Here is a 22,445-nt window from a genome sequence, read left to right on the forward strand (position 1 = left end):
CTTTTGTAACTGTATATCCCCTATATTCTTACCGTTGTGTTACAATTTCAGTTCACAACTAACTGCTAATCTTAGTTTTTCAATATCAAACTGGACTGGGTTTACTACAGATCACAAAATACGCAATCTCTTTTATGTATACCAGTTCACTCCGATATCTGAACAAATCGAAGACAAAGATATATGTCTAAGACCTGTTTTGTAAAAATATTTAAACTTAAACTTAAGTAGAGTTTTACTCTCTGTACTCACGATTTGACAACATCAAAATTTGGGATGCCAACAGTTGAATTATTTCCCAAGTATTTTGTCGATACAGGACACAGTAACCAGTTATTTACTGCTCGAGGAATTGTGCTTCAATACGCACTTTATGTCAATTTTAATATCACAAAATTATCGAGTTTCCGCTCCTTTTTGGTAGTTTTTCAAGCTCTATTTATACTGCTCTACATGTCAAAACTGCATCGTTGATTGGTTGGCTATGACGGCATTAAAAACGTCATTTTTTCCATGCAAAACTGACGTCAAGAATTGTTGTGTTGTATTGGAAATCCACGTCAAGTTTTTGGTGAAAAATTGACGTAATTGTTTGGCTTTAAATATATCGTACACCAAAGTTTGAGTAACATATGTCCAATTCAGAGCTGGATTTGTTTGCTTAACAAATATGGGAACTTTAGTTAAGCTCGGCCTTCACAGCTGGCGTTTTTTTTCAGCTAGACCTCGCAGTCCTGACCAAACCACACAGACTCTGGGAAAAGTTCTGACCGGACCGTACAAACTCTGTAAAGAGATCTGTTGAGGCTATCAAGTCCATACCATCACACTATCAGACTCTATACCATGATGCTCTTACTGAACTAGACTCTTATGACGATTTGATCAGACTTTCCAGACTGTCATTAGTCCGCTAATTAGACCGAACAATAGTCTGGATGCGATCGTGAGCAGCGTTTCCAGATTGTAGGTAATGCTTCCAGACCCCGTGGAAGGATCGCACCCTTGTGTGCGACCCACGTCGGTTTGATCAGAGCTGGCTTGGGTCATTTACCTGAACCTGGGTTCCGCCTATAAAACAAAAAATCTAATGAGTTGACAATCACGCGAAAAACATCGTGTGATCTCTTTCGAGCAAAACTTTTGTGTTTGCCTATTTTCAGAACTTATCAGCACTATTCAGCGCTCTTTCTGCAAATTTTTGCTGGCACTCACGAAGGAGAACTGATATAAATGGTATACACAGCAGCTTTTCTCACTGGAGTACGCCTAGAAAGTATGGTGAAACCAGTCTACCACATACGAACTTTTTATCACAGAACATTTTCTTCAAATTTGCAAAGCTTTGCAAAGACACTTAATTTTAATGCTTTAATGTTTGGAAGAGAAGTGACTGCGCTCATCAAAATATTGTTTTCATTCAATATAATTATATCAAAAAATAAGCAGACAGTGTTTGGCGGTGACCGCCGTATTGGCCGACAGGGCGTTTAGCCGACAACCAAAAAATGAGAAATTTAGCCGACAATTTAAGTAAAATGAGCAATAAAACTTAATCTGAAGCTGTGATTGGCCAATTTAAAACACTATTTCGTAAGCGGACAAATATACCGCAGTTTTTTCATCGACTAGTGTAACGAAGGTCTATCAACTAGCGTAACAAAGGTATTTAACCACATCTGGCCATGCCTCGCTGGCCATGGCCCGCGAGGCATGGCCAGATGCGGTTAAATACGGTCCGACCACGGATAGACCTTCGTTAATTACACTAGTTGATGAAAAAATTGCGTTATATGTGTCCGCTTACGAAATAGTGTTTTAAATTGGCCAATCGCAGCTTCAGAATAAGTTTTATTGCTCATTTTACTTAAATTGTCGGCTAAATTTCTCATTTTTTGGTTGTCGGCTAAACGCCCTGTCGGCCAATACGGCGGCCACCTACTTCGACGTACATCAGCATACTGTTGAACAAATAATTTATATAAAATACTCATTGTTCAATTTATTATCCGTGCGCTACAAATAACAGCTCTTTATAGCTAATTCGAGAAACTGCGGCAAAACACGTTAGTTACATTAACCTTTTCTATGGGACCTTTTCTTTAACCTCATGCTATATAGTTCAGCGAACGTTCCAAAGGTCAATATTCAAATTCAAAACCTGCAAATATCGGCATATTGAGGTTCATGTATGCACTGATTTTTTTTCGAACTTTTTCGCTTGCGTTTCAATTTTATGAAACTCCCTATATTCTGTTTTTACATTGGTTGCCCAAGCGACAATTTCCCTTTAGAGGTGTATCCACTCTTCACTCCGGTTAATTTCATATTCTATCATCCGGGTGATCACTCGAGGATTTTCGCATAGCTCTTTACGACTACAAACCCCCTCCCTATAAAGAACCTTATTTGACCCGAGCCAAAGTTTACCCCTAAACTGTTGGGTAATTTGGATACTTTTTGGTTAACTTCTTGCTATATACTTTGTTACTTTGTATGGATATTTTTTGGGTAATTTATTTTAGGGTATTTTCGTTACGTTATGGGTTATATTTCTCGGATATTTTCTGCTACCCCCCCCCCCCCTCAATTCTATATAGCCGTTATTTTAACACCCCCAAAATCTAACTTTTCGCGAACTGTAAGAGCGATATTTGCATTTCATTGAAACAAGAAAGTCTAGGTAGATTGAAGGCACTTCTAAATAGTTTCCTTAAAAAACCTTAAAAACCGTATGCAGCAACAAATGTATGCAAACATAGCTATGCTAGCTTTTAATAAATGCATATTCATCATAAATGTTCATATGTAAACCTACTAAACTTTAACAGTACCCGGGTCGAACGTAAGAGTTCGGGGGTAATTTCTCCATTACCCCCGAACTCTTACATCATTTTACCCCCCTTGACAAACCAAAAAGATGTAAGAGTGGGGTGTTAATTTGTCTTTTACCCCTCACTCTTACACCATTTTACCCCCGTTGGAAGCCCAATGCAGCCCAAAAAGATATAAGAGTTTTGAGCTGCATTTTACTAAAAAATCTTCCCATTGCAGCCCCACTCTTACATCATTTTACCCCCTCTGAAAAATTTACCCCCTCACTCTTACAACATTTTACCCCCCCCCCCCCCCCTGGCACATCAACTCTTACATCATTTTACCCTCTCAATCTTAAATTGTTTTAGCCCCCCTACTTGAAGACTGCTACTCTTGAAACCACAACCTCTGTACCCTCAGCTGGTTCTCCTTAGCCTCCAGACCGCCAATGCTTGTCCAACTCTTGGCGGTCTATATATATGATTAATACATTTAGAATTGCCCCATCTCAGCAAATTGCCCCCTCACTCTTACATAATTTTACCCCTCTGAACAAATGACCCCCTCACTATTACACCAGTTTACCCCCCTTGGCAGCTCAACTCTTACATCGTTTTACCCCCTCAATCTTACATTTTTTAACCCCCATAATTGAAAACTGCCAGTCTTGAAACCACAACCTCTGTACCCTCAGCTGGTTCTCCTTAATCTCCAGACCACCAATGCTTGTCCAACTTTTGACGGTCTATGTATATGATTAATACTTGTTAGAATTGCCCCATCTCAGCAAATTACCCCCTCACTCTTCTATCTCTTTACCCCCTCAGAACAAATTACCCCCAAACTTACACCAGGGGGTAATTCCTCAAAAGTCTTCCCATTGCAGCCCACTCTTTTATGGCAATTTTAGTCAGGGGGTAATTCCTCAAATTTCCACCATTGCAGCCCACTCTTACATGGCAATTTTAGTCAGGGGGGTTAATGTCTCCAAAAGTCCTCCCATTGCAGCCCACTGTTAAATTTTAATTTTAGTCAAGGGGGGGGGGGGTAATTCCTCAAAAGTCCTCCCATTGCAGCCCAACTCTTACATCAATTTAACCCCTCTGAACAAATTACCGCCACACTCTTACATCAATTTACCCCCATATACAAATTACCCCCCCCCCCCCCAATAAAATGGGAGGATTCGAACCGGGTATGTTTAAACACGCATAAAGGGGTCAACACTAAGCCAGGAGGGGCTAGAAGAAAATGTCCTTTTTCTCTATACACTTTTACCCACACGCAATGAAAAGATAAAAACAGATACCTTAATGCTCAAAAAATGCTGTTGAAACATACAAAATTATTGGCATGAAGATTTTTTTCCAAAAAAAACTAGATTGAAAGGGAGCCTCAAAGTTGGAAAAGTTCCAAACTTTTGTACATGGGAGGAAGAGTTTCGAATAAAACCTCACGAAATTTTGACTTGGTGCTATCAATATCTTTTTGAACTATCAGTTTTATATCAAAATTTAAAATTATGCAAAGCAGAAGCAAGATTTTAACGTGCACTAAACTCAAACTGAAGAGTTCGGTTGCATGACAGTAGCGAAAGTGGACAATCACGTCCGAGAATCAGATCTATATTCTATACTCGCTGACAGAAGTAAACGCACTAAATGCAATGTTACTTGGTAGACTGCTTTAGAAGCCAAGTTTCTTCAACATAACTTTGGGCGTTTCTTTCGATTTTGATATTAATGGACGCATAATCATTAGAAGTTAAATAGATCGAGCTTAGGTACCGACTAAATCCAGATACAAGTTGGCTAGTTTTCCATAAGCAGCTGTGTTTTGAGTCCCACGTGAAGTTGGTTCTACTTGCTCATGCCTCAATATTTTTCAGCAAGACTGCATTATGATTTCAAAAAATTTTTGGGCAAGCTGGACAGATTCCACGTGGGACTCAAAATTTGATTGCTTGTAGAAAACTGGCTTTGGATTTCTTATGAAAGTAAGCTTCTCAGTTTATCTTAAAAAAATCTATTAAACTTCTGATGATTATGCGTCGATTGATATGAAAGTGAAAAGAAACGGCCGAAGTAATGTTGACTGAATTTAGCTGATATACTTTACTTACAGTACTTTACTTTTACGAACGATTGCATTTCACATGCCAATCAAGTTGAATGCTGATCAAATTATTTAAAAAAATTCAAAAACATGCAAAATTTTTAATGAATTTAGTTGAGTCCAGCTCGAGACCACAAAAATAGTATCCAGATAAGTAAGCGACATACAAAATTGGGACCCGCAGAATGCTGAATACGTTGCTATGTCCATCTCTGCACGACAATACGGTATTCTGCGCGCTATGTTGAAAATCAGTGAAGAAAGGACAAAATTAACACCGACAGTATCATCGCGTATATACTGCTAACAAATCCGTCATGTGTGTATGTGGTCAAAAGTCAGCTCAGAATTTTAGGACACTTATAGGTATCAAAAAGCTATTCTTCTAAAAAGATTAGAATTACAATTCAGATCTACATCTCAAGTAGAGAGCCATAGCGACACAAAGGAATAATTACTGTCCGTGGTCCAAGGCGTAAGAGATTCCAATGACAATTGTCTAGCGCAACTCATAGAGGAAGCACGCTAATACGACTTCTAAACGCTTAGAACAGTAACCAACTTGAAAGAGGAGTTGGTAACAGTAGAATTTGTCTCAGTTTGAGAGAACCTGATGCGCATTTACTACTTCAGGACGCCTTCAAAACTAAACCAACGATGTCGCTCTCCGAGATGACAGAAATGCTACGGTTCAGAAGTTAAGCAACTGTTTTTGCAAGACATACACTTTATAAACCGTTAGTGATAAAAGAAATGATACAATTTCAAGAGGATTTTTCAGAAGATATGCTCAAGTGCGAGAGAGTGAAGTGCTAATAAAGCCAATGGTAACTTATGCAATAGGTGTAAAAGTAAACATCTAAGCAGCAAGTCGTTTTCTGTTTTGAACAAACAAGGCGACATGTGAAGCACTGTGGCAAGGTAGTTAAAAGTAAACTCCAGACTGTCAGGTGATTTTGGCCAAATCAAAAACTTCTGCGATAAAGAAAAAATCCTGGGACAAACGTGATCCCAAACGGAGATGAGAGTTTACAATTCCCGGAAAAACGTAATTAATATGTCAGTGAAATGAGAGTGCATTACAGGAAGACAGTCCATTGTAAAACAAGTTGATACAGGTGTTCATAGCGCCGACATATCACACATTTGGAGCGAGATTGCAAAACTTCCGTTATTTTCAGACGTACTGAGTCCAAGGATGGCCATCACCTGAAGTTTCTGAGTTCAATGAAAACTGAATGTTCGATGGGAATACCGCTGTTGGGATTCAACTTCAATTTAAAATAGACACGAAAAGAGCAAATTCCGATGCTTCGAGCAGCCTAGACTTTGACAGCAATGACAGTAGTATTTGAATCTGATTCGCTCCAAACAATATTTTTTTGTACAATTCTACCTGTTCAACCATTCTGATATCAGAACCGATCTGGAATTAAGCTGCCGCTTCCAAAATTTCGTCGAAAGAGTAAAAGACGGAAACTGGAAACGGTGCTATGACGAAAAGAAAGGAATGGAGCGACGGCAAGATTCTCTGAAAATTCATAACGTAACGATCTTTGGTGGTGTTGTCTTTAATTCCACCCAAACTGAGGATTGTTGTCTCGTCAAAATCTCTCGTCAAGTAAAGCTGAAAATAAAGCAATGATGTTAGTGTAATGGCCCGGCATCAGTCAAGAAGTCCTTCGATATTTTATTTTATGTTAGGCAGGCCAAACAAACAAGCGTTTTGCGGGAAAAAATATCCCGCAAAGGCCAAAGGCTGACATTTGAGAACGACTCATCTAGACTAGGGCTATGGTGATAATCAGGGAAAAATTAATTTTAGACATGGGATCAAATTAGATTGAAGCCTTCGTTGCTGGAAACAACTTTAGAAACCGTAAGGGTTACTCCAGCGAAATGATTGCGAGGCGTGGTTACCAAAAACGTTATTATCAGACAATTAACGAGTTTGACGCCTCTAAAAAAAGCAGTAGGCTGGTTTTTCTTTAACTTATAGGATCCTGTAATCTGCTTTTTCGGGAATTTGTTACAAGCTGCATATAATTACACCAATAAAGAATTGGAGGTACCTGCAATTTTCTTTGTGGTCATATGATTAATAGAACTCCTCTGAAGGAGAATCACTTTTCAGACTGACCACAAACTTCTAAAATATCTCCTAACGCGAGACGAAGAAAAAACGGCATTATCTAGAATCACGAGATGGCCAAAAGCACTGATTGGATTCGGCTTCCAATGAAGTAAACACCTAGTTAGCAAATTTCTCATACCAATGCATAGAGCAGAGTAGACTTTGACAACGACAATGACTCCGAGTGAGCCTGGTTCACTTCAAACAACATTCTTTCGTGCAGTCCGACTTGGTAGCCCAGCCAGACATAAGAAATAAGCTGGAATTGAAATGATTACTCCACGATGCTATCAAAAAGAAGAAAAAACGGCAAATTGAAACAGTGCTCTGAAGCACAGAAAGGATTTGAACGATGGCAGAATGTTCTGATGATCCATAGCGGAACATTTTGTCCTGGTGCTGTGCCTTTCATTGCACTCGAATGAGAATCTTTGGCGAAATCTTTTGAAAAACCCACAGAGAACCAAATAGCAGTACGAATGGTAGCCTGATGGTCTGGCATCAGACTAAATATTCTGCGCTTTGTTAGTAAATGTTAAGCATGCCATTACAAAAGGCATATTCTGGTGAAAGCAGTTTCACGCGGCTAGAAGCAGATCTTTGAGACAGCCATGTAATTGATTGGGGAAAGAATTTTACAATTGTGGACGCGGGAGCAGGTTAAATTGATGCCTTCACTGTTGACAAAAAATTTAGTAAACGGTAACGGTTAACTCCAGCCAAACCTTTGGCAGGTTTGAGATACCCAAAAAGCATTACCGATAAAGTAATAGTAATAATTTTGTTAGCGGTGACGTAAAACAATGGTGTGAGTCATGAGGTATACAACATATGTAATAACCCATCCACTGAAAGACCTCAAAGACGAGCGCAAATCTCTTTTGAATCTCCTGCAGAAGCGCGAAATGTGACTTCCAACAGTCTCAGACTTTGAATTGTGTGAGGTACTCTTCTTCAAAGCGCCCAGCAGTTCACCAACAATTCAAGGTACCTTGGTTGTCTGCAAAGGAATGAATAACTCATTAATTCAGCGGGATAGTGCGAATAAAACAATTGTCAGTGGCAATTGGCGGCTGAACACATCACGGCAATCTACCGATCAGCCTTGTACTGAACAACAGGCTGACAGCAGTGGGGACAGACTTGGCATCAACTGATAACATCGAGGACGTTCCTGTAACTGAAGGTGAGCAACCTTTTGGGGACACGAGAAGGTCAAGCAGAGAAAGAAAACACCGAGAATGGGAGAAACTATCCCCCAATTTTTTTTATGAAACGTCAATAAGCTAAGAATCTTTATTCTATTAAAGTTTCACAAAGCAAAGAATGAGCTCAAATTTTGTGTCAATGAATAGTGGCCACAAATCTACACCTGATTCTAGTTTTGGTATTTGCGTTAGCGCTATTAATATCTCATGGGACTATCAATCAGATGTCAGAAGTTCATCCACCCATAGAAACCCGATTCTAACATCAAATGATCTCAAACTGATGAAAACAATTGCATGAAAAGTTTCGAAATTAGAAACTCACATCCGGGAATCGGAACAAAATAAATAGCAGATGCCAATGAAGTAATTAATAGCCGCACAGCGTTAGCTGGGGCTATTATTGGCTGTGACGGTCCTTAAAATTTCGAATCAATTAAACTGATTTAAACATGTACACATTATCAGATAGAATATTCTAGATTGATGCAAGCTGTAACTAATATTTGCTTAGTAAATGGAGAGAGCTAATTTGGTAGTAGCAGAAAGTTAACTATTTTGAAACCTCAAATTTTGCTAATTTTGAGAGAATATACTTACTCAATAAGAATATATAGAAGTTGTCGATCCACAGCATCAGAAGACAAACCGCTCAGCTGAAAACCTAAATAATCAAAACCCATTTTGGAAATTGTGCATGCACACACGCAAACAACTTGATTAGTACATTCATGCAGTAAATCTAACTACCTCGTGCAACAAGAAGATAAGAATTCAGCACACCACATGGTGACAGGAAGGAAGACAACTCCAACAGCAGACGATTGGCTAAAAAACAGATCACGGCAGTATCTGGTCAACAAGTCAGCACCTAGAGCAACTTAACCTACTACACCACCCGTGCTAGAGAAAGACGAAAAGGCCGAAATTTCACAGGTGCCATCAAGAAGCAGCTCTCCAAGGGTTCGTTACAAAATTCAGATTTTGCAGTGAATTTTAAAATGCTCTAAACTTGATGAACGCTCAATCACTTTCAATTGTTTGAAATCATCAGTCTGATACCAAACAGTATGATAACAATCACAAATTGGAGCGTGATAACTGATAACTTATAATGATGTTTTTCATATTTCTCCAAAAATATCAAGCTTTTGATTGACCACATTAACCTTAAGTCGGAATCAGAGGCATAAAACATAGTTCTAAGTCAACAACGAACTTGAGTCTGAGATAAGATGTAACTAAGTGCAAGATAGTATAGAAGGCTATGAGTTTGAGAACCTAAGGTACGCAAAAATCTACTAACACAAAAATCAGGTTGATCAAAATTGACATAAAAATCTTAGGAAATTATTCTACTATTTGCCTAAAGTTATGGCAGCTAACCCAAACATTACGTTGAAAGCCTATGGAGGGAAAGAAAACGAAAGTTTTAATGAGTTTGAAAGACTTCTACGGAGCATAATAGGTGTAGCAGCAATTCCAGGTGCACAACAGGCAAACTTTCTCTCTATACACTTGAAAGACGACGCTTTGCGTTACTTTAACAATTCACTAGACGACGCTACAAGAGCTAACTTAGATCTGAGTTTAGCAGCACTTAGAAATAATTTCTGCAACCCTCAACTACAGGAGCTTCATAAAATAAAGTTAGAAGGAATTAGGTTTGACCCGAAGAAAGACACACCAGAAAATTTCTTAGTAACACTGAGAGACATGGCGCTCAGAGCATACCCAGATCCAGAGCCAACGCCAGTGCCACCAGCAAACCCAGCATTAGACGCAGGTGCAGAAGCCGCGCGCATCGCGGCCGCTGACGCACAAAACGCTCAGAATTTGCTTTTTACTCAAACTGAACGGGCAAATCAAATTAAAAGATATTTTAAAAAATGCATGCCAAGTTGGTTAAGAGCAAAACTTTTAGAGCAGCCTGATAATAACACAGTTGACGACTTATGTTTGTTAGCGAGACGACAGCTGACAATTCATAATCTATGCCGAATGGACGACTATACTGAAGGTGCGTTCAATGAGATGAGTAGCACAATCTCAGAAAATTTAGTCAATGCACTCTCCAAACTGACACAATCACAGGAAGCAATGGACAATAAGGTCAGTGAACTGTCCAAACAGTTTGAGGAGCAATCGCAAATAAATCAGCAGAATTTCCGAAGTTCAAACCAAAACTCCGGTAATAATTATCGTGGTTTTTCAAGGGGGAGAGGACGAGTCAGAGGTAGCGAACGCGGCTATCGTGGCAGAAATAACTACAGAGGAAACAATTACCGAGGCCGTGGTTATTATAGAAATAACTACAGTCTGCCGGTTCATCAACAACACTTTCCAGTACAAGTGAATCAACAACCCTTGCAAGAACAGGCAGTAGACCAGACAGTAGTTCAAGTTACTCAACCTGACCCACAGAACCATATAGAGACTACGCAATACGCTAGTGTTTTCTGCTATAAATGCGGATATCCGAATCACTTAGCTAATCAGTGTTCACTCAATAGTCGTGGAAAGCGTAGAGGTGCCGGAAATTTCCCATTTCAACGATCAACAAAAAACTACTAAAGCCACAAGTTCCACTAGAGTCCAACAATAGTTTAGACAAAACTCACTCTAATGAATCATTAGTAAACTGTTTAGAAAGTGATGATAGCGTAAACTTAGAAAAAGAGCTTTGCGCAGTAATACCCCTAGAGGGTGAATTCTTATCGTACGTCCATTTGAATTTTGACAATAAACTTAAAAGAAAAGCACTGATAGACACGGGATCGTGTGCTAATGCGATTCCAGAAAAACTCTTAGGTGAGATGCAAATTAGAAAGGTCAAATTATCATTTGTAGAACCTCGTTATAAAAGTGTAAAAATGGCGTCCGGTTCACCAGTCGTAGTTGATAAAGCCGTGAGATTGACACTTTATATAGCAAATTACCAATTCACAGACGATTTCCTTGTATTGCCCACAATGAACTCTGTCATACTTGGCAACCCCTTTTTTAAGAAAAACTCAATTTGGATTTGCCCTTCGAACAATTTACTGAAACTACCAGATATGACAGTTCAGCTTAATGAAATTCGACCCAAAAACGAAAAACCCAAATTCCTAAAAAAGCTGAAGAAAATTCCAATTTTCCTTAACAAAAAACATGCCATACCACCTTATTCACACGCAGTTCTTGAATGCACACTGAAAGAAAATTCCGATAGTTTTTCAGGATGTAGTGGGGTAGTAATCCCTAATGACGAGTTTGAAAATTCTACTGAAATTGCACTGACATCCTCACTCAGCTCAATTGATGAGCACGGAAAAATAATGATTTCTGCTGTCAACATAACAGAACATTATGTTCACGTTAAGGCGAACACAATGGTCGCCTCCTTTGAGATTTTGAGCCAGTCCCAGGCAGACCAACTTATCCAAATTGATCCGCAATTGATAGCTTTGGCTAAAGTGCAAGACCCAAATAATCTCGAAAACGGAATTAACCAGTTAGTTCAAATGAATTGCTCCGAAAAAATGTCTTCCAGGCCTCCTCCTGAATATGGAAAATTGTGGTTTCCAACACCTGAAACATGCTTTAACCCTGAATCATTACCGCCACTACAGCGTGAGATTTTTGATCAAATAAAACATTTTCAGACACTTGAAAGCATAAACCCTAAATCGAGTCACGATGATCGTGAAAAATTTCTCGAAAATTTTAAGTGGGAACAGTCAATTTTAACACGTGAACAGAAGTCCGAAGTTGAAAACCTCTTGGTGGAATTTTCTGATATATTTGCTAAACACCGTTTTGACGTTGGTTACAATACCGAGCTTAAGATAAAGTTGACTCCGGAACATAATTTACCAGTTTACGTACAAAGTCCACTCACGCCCATACATTTGCGAGATGAACTAGTAGTTGAACTTGCTCTCATGCACTATTACAATCTGATAACAACCTTATCGCATTCTAAATATAGCAGCCCTGTATTTGCACAACGAAAGTCATCCGGTCGCTTGAGAATCTTAATTGACTTGAGGCGTATCAATCACCTGCTAAGGAATGACTATATAAACAGCAATTTCCCGATATCAAATATGAGTGATGCAACAAACCATTTTGCAGGAAAGAAATTTCTGAACAAACTCGATTGCTCACAAGCCTATCATTGTGTGCAAATGGCTGATGACCTTTCAGTCCAACTGCTTTCATTCAACTTTGCATCCAGAACGTACGCCTACAAGTGCTTGGCCCAAGGTCTTAGCAAGTCAGTCACAGGGTTTAGTTCCTTTGTTAGACACTATCTTGATCAGTGTCTAGCCGCAAACATTTGCACACAATACATGGACGATATCGGAAGTGGAGTAGAAAAATTTGAGGAGCTGGTGCCAAACCTCAGGAAAATATTTGAATGTATTAGAAAATCAGGACTTAAGCTATCACCAAATAAATGCCAATTTGGAGTTCAACAAATTACGTTTTTAGGAAAAGTAATTACACCAGCAGGTATCCAACCAGAGCGGGAAAGAATTAAAAAATTTTTGAGTAAACTAACAATGCCAAAAACTGTTAAGCAAGTGAAAAGATTAGTTGGTTTCCTACAGTTTTGGAGAGACTTCATACCTAACCTAGGCGAAAAGCTTCTACCCTTCTATAAACTTTTGAGAAAAAACGTAGAACATCAAATTACCGAGGAGCAGGAAAAAGCATTAGAAATTTTGAAACAAGATCTACAGAAGGCAACTGATTTAACGCTCAGACTAGCAAAACCAGGACTTCAATACGTTCTTTTATGCGACGCAAGTTACTACGGAGCAGGATTTGTTTTAATGATAGAGGATTATATCAAAGATCAGAAAAACAGGCAGAAGAAAACATATGCTCCAGTTGCTTTCGGAACAAAATTGTTTAACGAAGCACAGTTGAAATTTTCAATTTATTATAAAGAGTTTCTTGGACTATACTTTGCCTTAGAGCACTTTTCTCATTTCATCTGGGGTACAGAAAAACCCGTTATTGTGTTAACCGACAACAAAAGTTTAACATCGTTTTTCCAATCAAAGTCAATACCGCCATCTTTATGGAACTTTCTTGATCGACTTTTATCATACAATCTTATCATAGCACATATACCCGGAAGAGCAAACTATGCAGCTGACTTCTTATCACGTGTTCAAACAGACCCTGATCAAACAATACAATTGAAACTATCAGATCGTATTCCAGTTCAAGAAATTGAGGTCGAAACAATTGCAAAATCACCTGATGTGATGCTTTGCTCAATGGCTAATTTTAGCAACCTATTCGATAATAATCGTGAACAAACAGACCAGAATATCATATCCTGTTTAAAGCAAACTGGATTAGATGATGGATTGCTGTCCCAAGTTGAAAGTCACGTTAACAAGATAAACGATCAGGCGGAAATACCAACAACAGTTCGCATCATTAGTAAACCAACTCAAGTTAATGCAGTTTTGATGAATGACCCCAAGGACAGTTTAAAAAACATATCAGATAAATTAGAGCCGCTAAATTTAGAAGCCGAGCAACAAAAGGATCAAGTCATTAAAAAAGTTATTGAATGGATAAAGAAAAATAAAGTTGACGATTTGAAATATGCCTCCTTTGAACTAAAGAAGTACGGAAAGCAATTCAATCGGCTAAAAATTCAGAGTAACATCCTATACAGAGAATTCTATGATCATTCAGGAAAAGTAGCCTGCTTACAATATTGCCTACCAAAACAGCTGTGGAAAGAAGTGCTTTACCGCCTTCATAATTCAAGGACAGCGGGTCACATAGGCATCTTGCGAACAATCAGAGAATTTAGGGAGAGATTCTATTTCCCAGGTTTTACTGAGTACTTTATTCAAATGATCAAAAATTGCCTCACGTGCATTCAACAAAAAGCAATATCAAACAAATCGCTAAGAACATTTTTGCAGCCAGTCTCTTCTTTACAGTCGTTCCCAGGGGACATGATGCAAATAGATATTGCAGGCCCGTTTAGAGGATCATCACCCTACAAATTTGTCCTAACAGGAATTGACGTTTTTTCAAAGTACCTGTTTGCTACACCCTTAATTTCGGCTAACGCTCAGAAAATAGCACAGGAACTAACCTCAATCTTTTTCAAGCATAGCTACATTCCAAAAACAATAGTATCTGACCTTGGAACTAATTTAGTTGCAGAGTTGATGCATGAGCTCTCCAAACTCTTGGAGGTCAGAATCCGGCATGCCACACTGAAGCATGCGCAAAGTGTAGGCGTTGTTGAAAGATCACACGGAGCATTGAAGAGAATTCTGAAGCTAAACACAAATGAACAATGGTCAAATTGGCAGCTGTACGTACCGCTTGCAACGTATATCCACAACACTTCATATTATTCATCAATAGGGTGCTCACCGACATCAATTTTTCACGGCAGAGAACCAATTAAACCACTTGACGTACGATTCAATAAATCTATCAAAACTTTAGATCTGAAATCAGATTTTGTCACTGAGATACAGGACGCAATGCAAAAATTATTTTCTGAAACGAAAATCAACCTAATTCACAGGTATCATCAATATCGCAGATACTTTGATGAGAAAGCAGCAGCGCAACCGCTAAAATTATTTTCATTTTGCCTAATTCTAAACCCAAAACTTATGAACCAAAATGATTTTGGAAACAAATCAATGAATGTTTGGATACCCCTTTATAGAGTTGAAAAAGTTTTAACACATTCCAATTATCTAATTCGGAAAGTTGGAACGAATTACACGCAATGTTTACACAGAATTCGACTAAGACCATATGAGCCTCTTGAATCTCCTGTTGATTTACAACAAATTGACCCAAAGCTGTTTGTGCCAGAGCCAGCGTTAGGAAAATATAGACAGGAACCAGAGTTATTTGATGAACAAATACCAAACCTCTTAGATCAAACGTTTGCAGTGGATGCACCAGAACAGGAAGAGCAGGAGGATGATCAACCAGTTTCAACTACACTTAGCTACGAGATAGCAAGACCACCAGGACCACCTGATCAAGCACCAGGAGCAATAGCAATACCGCTTCCTGTACACCCACTTCCACCGCATTTAATTGAACCAGAAAATCGTGAAATCCTTGTTGAACGTCAGGTTGCTCCACAGGATGAAAACATAGAACCTCAGGAACAAGTGAATGTAGAAGGTGCACAAGGAAATGACGAAAGGGAAGCGCAAAATATAAACCTCGATCAGGAAAACGACCATTTAAGACTTCTACATGAGGAGGATTTTCCTTTCGCTAATTTCCCAGAACCATTTGAGATGGATGCAAACACAACAGCGCAATCGAACCAGAGGATTTCACCGAGAGTTAATTTACCAGTAACAACCAGAACTCAGGAAAAACAAAACAAAGGTCAAGTTACACCACTTGAGACACCGATATTAGCCAGAAACACAAAGAAGCGAGTTCAGTTTCTCCGAGATGTTGACAATCATGAAAAATCAGTGAAACCAAAAAACAGAAGTTTCAGAACGGTTGAAGTCCCTATGCTCGAAGAAAACTTCACAATACCAGGAGCCAGATTAACAAACACTGAAAAACGTAAAAACATCATAAAATCTTGTCGAGAAAGCACAGAGAGGTTAGCATATAATAGGGGCCCATCTCGAGCAACAAAACTGGATCTGAAAAGAAGTCAAACAGAATTTGACAGAAATCAAGAACAAGATCTGACGTCTTTGCCAAGTTCAAGCCAAATGTCTCCGAAACAGCCTTCTCCATTGCTAGATTTGGTAGTAGGCGCAACAAGGCGAACACGAGTGCAGAAAGAAAGGCAGAATACAGCTGGTCAAATGAAAGCAATCTTTGGACCCGATTTCAAACTCTTCTATAGTACAGACGATATTCAAAACACAAAACATTCTATCGTTCAATCAGTGTCGCGTGAATCACCACTGGAAGGCCTGGCGAACTTCAGTTGCAACCTATCTAGAAACTCAAAAAGTGAAGAAATTGGAGAAGGCTCTGTCGTTTCGATATTTGACAAAAACAACCAACGCTTTGTTTATAACCTAGTCACAAAATTAACAAAAACTGATAAAGCCTCGTATTCAACCCTGAAAACTTGCTTAGTAGGCCTTAGAAAGCATGTTCAGAACCATAACGTTCAACGAGTGTCAATTCCACAGCTTGAATGTGACAAAAACGGCCTAGATTGGCCAATGGTTTGCAAAATGATCATTGATGTTTTCAAAAATGACAAAATAGAAATCTATCTGCATGTAGGAAAAAGGTTATCTTACCAGAGAAACGTCCATGTAGATGCCGAATGCTCTCACAATTGAATTCTCCACAGAACGCAAGGGAGCAAAGTGAAATCAACAAAAAAGGAAGAAAAAACCGTATTGTGGTCAAAAATGGCACAACAATTTTTGAGTATTTGTTGACATAACTTTAAAAATAAATGAAACAATCTAAAGGACATACTGTCTAAGAAGCCATTAAAGCAAACTAAAGTCAAGCCGTTTTAATCAGGTATCGTGTTGAGTACTAAACAACTGAATAAGTAAAAATTGGGAAAAATGCCAAAAAACAAGTCAAATTCCTGTCGGAAAAACCCAAATAACATGTAAAATATTGATTTCCGACCCCTAAAAGGGGGGGTTGGGAATCATTACTCACCAAACGGGATCAAATGGTACCACTCTCTATACCCAGTTTTTTCATTCATTTTGCGACTTGACCCTCCCCCTAGGGAGTAGCTAGTGTCAAGAAAAAATATCGAAAATCAAATTTTTGTTTGAGTAGATTGGTCACCAGAGACTTTAAAAGTACAGAAGCAAAAGTATAATGTCCTCAGTTACAGCTACTGTCTATCAAAAGACAATGACTCGATAGGAAAGTTCAACAATTAGCACAAATTTAGAACAACCTGCAAATGAAAGCAAAGTTTTAGTACGCAATTCTGAGTTTATTTCAATACCAGAAGTTTCAATCGCCTCGCAAAACTTTGGCAGCACGCGGGCAGATCTCACCATTAACTCCGAAAGAGTCAAATTCATTCTGTGAGCTAAACATTTCAAAAATTCAAACCATAAGAAAATGTTACGCGTAAAAGAGACAGAATTTCTCGTTAAGCTGCAAAAATAACAAAATGGAACACTCAAAACAGAACATTAGACTTACTGTTCGATAGGGATTTCAGTTATGGGCTCGCAGTGGTAGCCAATTCTATTGCCATTTCTCTTTATTTCGTTGTAAAGAAGCAATGCTCCACCACGATTTTGAGATGTAGCAGAATGATAATATCTCACCCAAACAGAATTCTCATTATGATACTCAAAGTATACACACAAGTCCACACCAAGCAGATAAGCAAGGCCAAGACACTAGAACACGTTAACAATGAAAAGTTATTATATTGCAAAAAATTATAGTAAAAAAAACAGAAAATAACCCACCCAGTGGTCACCAACGGAGTTGGCACTGTCCCTCGATTTACATATTTCAAAAGGAGAACACAGATATTTCAGTTGCTTCAAGCATAGTTTTATGAACTCAGGTTCAAGCATCTTTTCACCACACCTTCTGCGAATAACCTGACAAGGTGATTTTGTCAATTTTCCACCTTAAAACAAGAGTAATGAAACTCATTGTACAAGTTGTTAACCAGAAAGTCACCAAAAACTACCTGATTTTTTTCCAGTAAGAAGGTAGTAAATGCTTGAAAACAAGCATTGCCAAAAATCCTCAGACCTTGGCAAAGGTTTTTCAGGTTTCCCGAGCTCAGTAGATCCCAATACAAAATCTACGGGATCCCTTTCGAAATCAATCCCAAGCTCAGAACATAATTTCCTTTTCACTCCTTCTCTTATTCCATCGATAAAAAAGCGATCATTTTTATGATCTTGCTTATAACAGTAGGGACAGGAGCGACAAAACCTAAACACACAAAACACAATCAGTTTTGATGAAAACAGTTAAAGCACAAACACAAAAAACTTACTCGTCAACTACACGTGTGAGACCTCCTAAGTAACTTGGCATCCGAAAGCCAGCATTCATCAAGGCTTTTCTCAAATAACGTTTTCCCCGTCTATGACGATCAAATTTATAGTGGACTTTGTCAAGTTCACGCTGCACCTGCTCCATCGTAGGCACAACTCCACCAGAAAATAACAAGTCCTTTCCATCAAATTTGAATTCGGAAAACCGTTTAATAAATAACTCTCGTTCATCGTCGAGAAAGTCAATGTTTTTGTCCCAATCATGATGATTATTGAAGGCAATTATTGCCGCCATCAACTTAGGCTCCATTGTATCTTAAAAAAAAATTCTTACTTAGTATGAGCGTTCACCAAGATTCTTAGAAAAACAAAACGCAGAAAGTAAAGAAGTCAAATTAAGTAGTTGTCAAAGGTAGTTGAGTCTAAGTAGAGTCTTGAGTTTATTCTTCAAGCAATGAGTTTGTAAACTCCATAACAGAAGGAGAAGAGAGAGCACTTGCAACAGCAAAGAAAGGAAATGACAGCCAGCGCTATCATTGGCCAATCAACCTCTGATCCCTCTGAGGAAGCACAGGAGAAGGGAGACGACTCACTCCACACTTTGTTGCCTCCAACGACAACAAAACTGCCATTTTGGCAACAGTTCACGATGTGGCCACGCCACTCAATTTGCTGACAGCCGAAGCTGACAGCGAACAAAAGAAAGCAAAGTACAACTTTCAACATTTCAACTGAAAACAGCCTTCAGCTAACTTACCTGCAAAACAGACTTAGTTTACCTGAACCTTTCTCAGCAAAAGAGAAAAGTGATGAAAATTAAATCTAAAACAAATCAGAAGGTTAAATAGTTCAAAAATCCATTAATGTTTAGATGAGGCTTGCATCAACCTTGAATATCCTACTAACGAGTATTTTATCAATCAAAGCAGACGACCCGAAGAAAACTTACGACGACGTATTACAAAAAGGAATCTTATTTAATGAAGAATCAAAAATATTATTGGCAGAAAAATTTGTCCCAGTACAGTTTTTGGTTCCTTTCCCAAAGTACAACTTCAGCGTGAAGCCAGAACTGAAAGCACTTTTACGAAACTTGAATGAGAAATGGAATCTACCATCAGCATCTTGCCCACTGGATTTTTCAACAAACTTTCAGGCCAATACCTCGTCTTTTAATGTAGATTGGCTACTAAGAAAAGTCGAAAATGAAGTAAAAAAATCACAAACAGACGTTGATCTTATTAGAAATGAAACAGCTACATTCCTTAAAAATGAAGACAAACGACCATCAAGAAAAAGAAGGGGAGCCCACGTAGGAGCCCTTGCAATGGCTGGAATTGGGCTCTTTGGATCAGGGATGATGGTCGGAGGATCAGCCAATTGTGGACTGACAGGTATCTTTGGTTCATGCCAAGATCAGGCAAAAGAAAATGCAGCAAACATTGAACATTTGGGCACAGTTACTACAATTCTAGTCGACCACGTATCGAAAATGAAAACAGACAACGACGCAAAATTCTTCATTGTAAGCAATAAATTAGCGGAAATAGAGGAAGCACGAAAACAGATGACAGAAACTTTAAATAAGAACTGGCAAGTTGTACAAGAACAATTGAAGGCCATTGAAAATAATTTTCATATATTGAGAGATTGCACCCAATTGTTGTTTTCAAATCAACAACTGAATTTCAATTTTGACACCACAGCATCACTTCTGTCACTGTTGTACGCTGATGTTAAAAGCTATAGAGCCGCGGTGTACACTTATCGAACAAACATCCTAAATTCGATCTCGACTTTACTTGAACAGCATCTTCCAATGTCGATCGTACCAAAAGCTTCTTTAATGGCTATTTTACAGTCTGTCGCCGACGAGTTAATTCTTTCTGGAAGCAGACTATCTTTAGCCATACCTCCAAATTCCGACATACTCTCCTATTATGACTCCAAACTTCTGCGTGATGTTATTACAGTCAAAGAAGGGTTGCTGTTAACCCTTGCGATTCCGTTAGCTTCACGACAGACAGTTTTTACTACTTATAGCGCAAAAGTTATTCCAATGCCTCAGGACGAACCGAGAATGTCAATTAAATGGGTTATTGAGGACCCATATCTTGCTATCTCGGAGGATCAAATGGAGTCAATGACACTGTCGCAAGTCCAATTTGATAGTTGCTTAGGCTCATCGCGGTATCGCATTTGCCAGGAGCCTTTGGCATCTCAAGCAAATCATCCCTCATGCCTAGCAACGCTATTTTTGAGCTCACCACTGAAAGCTGCCGAAACATGTGACACGGAAGTTCATTACCTACCGACTCAAGTACAGGCAGACAATCTTGGATACGGCATATGGCTCATTACCTCAGCGACAGATGCGTACGAAATGAGAGAATACAGTCTCGCCTCGAAGCACAAGTCATGGAATCGTCTAATTCCAGGTTGTAAGATCTGTATTATGACAGTGGATTGTGACTTTCAAGTAATAATAGGCGACAATATAAAAATTCGATCAGACTTGGAAAGCTGTGACAAGATTACAGCTAAGTTTATAGATGTTCAACTACCAGACCCGCTTGCACATCTGATGGCATCCATTCCAGACGTTGAACAGCTACCATATTTCGAGTCACGCACCGTAGCAGGCGTAGACTTACTCAGAAAAGTTAGAGCAGAATTATTGTTCAGCCCAAAAGTAAAAAATAGTGAAGACCTAGTCACCGTTGCAAAACCTTTCACTTCTGATATGCTTATGTTAAAGCCCACATTAAAATCTCACTTGAGCGAATATGTTCCCATAAAGATATCCTTGTCCTTGACTGTCATTGTGTTCATTCTCAACCTGGCCTTACATGTGCTGTTCATCTGGTTCTATCATAAATTTAAATTTGTTCGTAAATACTTGCCTAAGTTCTTGACTGCTGATCAACAAATTGAAGTGGTTCATAAACCGATCGCCATCATACACAGTAATGACCCAAATGAGATAGAAGCAGTACATAATATACTGAAAGAGAACAATCATGTTTTTTCATGCGCTTTTAACCGATTAAAAGAGTTGAAAAGTCTTGACGAGGACGAACTAGGACCAAGCTCAAATAAGTCTATGACCAGATCCCAAAAAAGTCTATACCCCAGTGCACCAAATGTCACTGCAGAGTCTATTAACAATCTTGATCGATCATATTCTGTTCAAACTGTTAATCATCCGATAAACCCCTATTCAACCGGTGCAGTTTAAAATTTGTAAAATACTCTTGCAGTACAATATACCGCAGAAACGATGGACTAACAATTGGCAATCAATTGACAAATCAGGTGGAACCAACTATGATACGATCAACTTTCTATGGCCGTAGGAACAGCATCATCAATAAATTCTCAATTATTTATTCTTGGACTTGAATATTCAAATTTGGATCTCGGATACAATATTTTTTACTCGGAATTCTATTGGCCCTTTTGGCTCTTCTTTTCTATTTCGACTGATAACAACTGGACTGGAACAAAGTGGCAAAACTCGTAAAGAAAACTCAATTTTGACCGTCAAAGAAAAATTGTAGTAAGAAAACTTTTGTGCCCGGAAGTTTCCTGAAGTGGGGGAGTGTGACGGTCCTTAAAATTTCGAATCAATTAAACTGATTTAAACATGTACACATTATCAGATAGAATATTCTAGATTGATGCAAGCTGTAACTAATATTTGCTTAGTAAATGGAGAGAGCTAATTTGGTAGTAGCAGAAAGTTAACTATTTTGAAACCTCAAATTTTGCTAATTTTGAGAGAATATACTTACTCAATAAGAATATATAGAAGTTGTCGATCCACAGCATCAGAAGACAAACCGCTCAGCTGAAAACCTAAATAATCAAAACCCATTTTGGAAATTGTGCATGCACACACGCAAACAACTTGATTAGTACATTCATGCAGTAAATCTAACTACCTCGTGCAACAAGAAGATAAGAATTCAGCACACCACATTGGCCTTCCCTTGGTTTTTTACAATTTGAGTTGTATTCGAGCGCGCTCTTTTTTAAGATCTGTTCAAACATTTTCATGATTTTTGAAGTCAAATTGGAGTAGTGATTTTGGTCACGCAGAAACAGGAAATGGAGCGAAGAAGCAGGTGATTTTGCGGCGTGAAATTTTATCGCTCTAATTTTAAAGTAGAGTGAGAAAAC

At 38.6% G+C, this 22,445-nt stretch overlaps 2 protein-coding genes across 2 annotated transcripts in view; both read left to right on the forward strand.

The window, feature by feature from the left end:
- Positions 1–1,925: 1,925 nt before the first annotated feature.
- LOC142337658 (uncharacterized) overlaps positions 1,926–22,445 on the forward strand; it is a 34,416-nt gene continuing 13,896 nt past the window's right edge. The window contains exon 1 of the mRNA XM_075387065.1: positions 1,926–2,066. The gene's annotated coding sequence lies outside the window, so the exon portion shown is untranslated. The remainder of the gene's footprint in view (positions 2,067–22,445) is intronic.
- On the forward strand, positions 8,908–21,970 carry LOC142337657 (uncharacterized). Its single transcript, XM_075387064.1, has 2 exons — positions 8,908–9,237; positions 19,135–21,970. The coding sequence occupies exon 2, from the start codon at positions 19,135–19,137 to the stop codon at positions 21,499–21,501; it is 2,367 nt and encodes a 788-aa protein (XP_075243179.1). The 5' UTR covers positions 8,908–9,237; the 3' UTR covers positions 21,502–21,970.

The sequence above is a fragment of the Convolutriloba macropyga genome, chromosome 4, assembly GCF_964194025.1.
Source record: "Convolutriloba macropyga chromosome 4, txConMacr16.3, whole genome shotgun sequence".
NCBI classification, from domain to species: Eukaryota; Metazoa; Xenacoelomorpha; order Acoela; family Convolutidae; genus Convolutriloba; species Convolutriloba macropyga.